The 1,891-nt window shown below is 40.4% G+C and overlaps 1 protein-coding gene across 1 annotated transcript in view; it reads left to right on the top strand.

The window, feature by feature from the left end:
• The window catches only part of LAMA2 (laminin subunit alpha 2), a gene marked incomplete at its 5' end in the record, with an annotated part of 457,095 nt that overhangs the window by 260,738 nt on the left and 194,466 nt on the right, over positions 1 to 1,891 (top strand). Inside the window, one exon of the mRNA XM_012554936.2 lies at positions 679 to 836. Within this exon, the coding sequence (XP_012410390.1) occupies positions 679 to 836 (158 nt within the window). The remainder of the gene's footprint in view (positions 1 to 678; positions 837 to 1,891) is intronic.

The raw sequence follows: 1,891 nt of genomic DNA, 5'->3' as shown, positions 1-1,891 counted from the left end.
AACATTTAGTAAGCATCTACTCAACCACAACAGTGCAAATAAAAGATACAAGGTATGTGTCCTGTGCTATTTGTACATTTATGTCCCTCAAAAAAAATTGTAAATTCCTTGAAGGTAAAGATAGTATCTTATTTATTCTTTTATTCAATAACTCTCTGCCAGGCATGGTTCTTCATGCTGGTAATATACAAGTGTACAAAACAGTCCAAGTGTCCTGCCTTCCCAGAGCTTACACTTAATAAGAGAGTAAGATGGTAAACAAATAGATATTTAATATCAGGTAGAGACAAGTGCTACTAAGGAAAATAAAGCAGGCCAAAGTGAATTTAGAGTGACTGAGGTACCATTTTAAATAGGCTGGTGAAGGAAGATCTCCACAAACAGGTGAGGTTTGTGCAGGGACTTAAATGCAGTAAAGGAGTGAGCTGTGTGAATATGTGGAGGTAGAGCAAGTTCAGTGGTGTAGAGAGAGGTCCATGCTTGGCACATGCTTGGTAGACAGCAAAAGGCCAGAGTGTCTGGAGCAGAGTGAGTTAGGAGGAGGGTGGCAATATATGAGATTAGGGTAACTTCAATGGCTAACTAGTATCCTGAAGACTAAATATAGTAGGAAGCCATTGGAAAACTTCAAGCCAGAGGTCAGATCATGGATGATGAGATCTGACTTACATCTTAAAGGCTCACTCTGGCTGTTGTATTGAAAGTAACCTGAAGCGAGGACAGGTAGAAGCAGGGACACCAGTTCCAGGCAAGAGAGGGGGCAGCTTGGTACAGGGTAATGCAGTAATGTTAGTGAGGGCAGCACCAGTAGTATTTGAAGATGGAATATATGACAAGTGTGAGAGAAGGGAGATAAAGTTGACTCCATGTTCTTTAGAAAAGCAAAGAGAAGAATAGAGTGACCATTGAATGGAATGGGAAAACTACAGAAGGGACTTTTTGGAGGGTGTATATTTGGAGCTCAGTTTTAAATCTGTTAAGTATGAAATGCTTATTAGTTATTAGAGTAGAGATTTGAGTATACAGTTAGATATCCAAGCCTGGAACTCAGAGCAAGAGAAGTACTGGAGATATAAATGAATGAGTTATCCAGGCAGATATGATATTTAAAGCCTTTGGGACTAAATGGGATCATTTCAGAGAGAAGGGGGAGGGAAGGAGAGTGAGAAAGGGAAGGAGAGGGGGAGGAGAGAGGAGGAGAGGAGAAGAGGGATCTGAAGACTGAACCATGAACCACATTGAGAGAGCAAGGACATGAGGTAAATCCAGCAAAGAAGAACTAGGAGAATTACGAGAATGGAGTGGTATCCAGGTTGCCAATTCATCCTGTAGTGTTCACACGGGATTACACAGAGTAGAGAACATATAAATTTTGAAAATTCTATTGAGGGGAGTTTGGAATAAGCAACCATGGAGAAATGTAAGAGATGGTCACCAGGAGAAAAGCACAAGGATTTCTGAGTGGTCCCACACACAATATGAGAAGAGCAGACGAGGGAGTTGTGAACAGAAAGCATTAACACTGACATCAAGCAAGATGTGACTCCTACTTATTTTTTCATAAGTCCTGTAATATGTGGTATGGTCCCTGGGTGATGCAAACAGTTTGCACTCAACCACTACCCTAAAGGTTGGAGATTCAAACCCACCCAGCAGAGACATGGAAGAAAAGCCTGTCAATCTGCTTCTGTAAAGACTACAGCCAAGAAAAACCTATGGAGCAGTTCTACTCTGTAACACATGGAATTGCCATGAGTCAGAATCAACTCAATGGCAATGGGTTTGGTTTTTGGTTTGGTTATGTGAGGTAAGTAAAAAACACAATTTGTCATAATATCATAATCATAAAAATTATGACTATCAATTATTCAAGGAGGAATAGTACATTACT

Source organism: Trichechus manatus, unplaced genomic scaffold (assembly GCF_000243295.1).
Source record: "Trichechus manatus latirostris isolate Lorelei unplaced genomic scaffold, TriManLat1.0 scaffold00002, whole genome shotgun sequence".
Classification (NCBI taxonomy): Eukaryota; Metazoa; Chordata; class Mammalia; order Sirenia; family Trichechidae; genus Trichechus; species Trichechus manatus.
The sequence above is the reverse complement of the archived record's forward strand: the minus strand, read 5'-3'. Positions and strand labels throughout refer to the sequence as shown.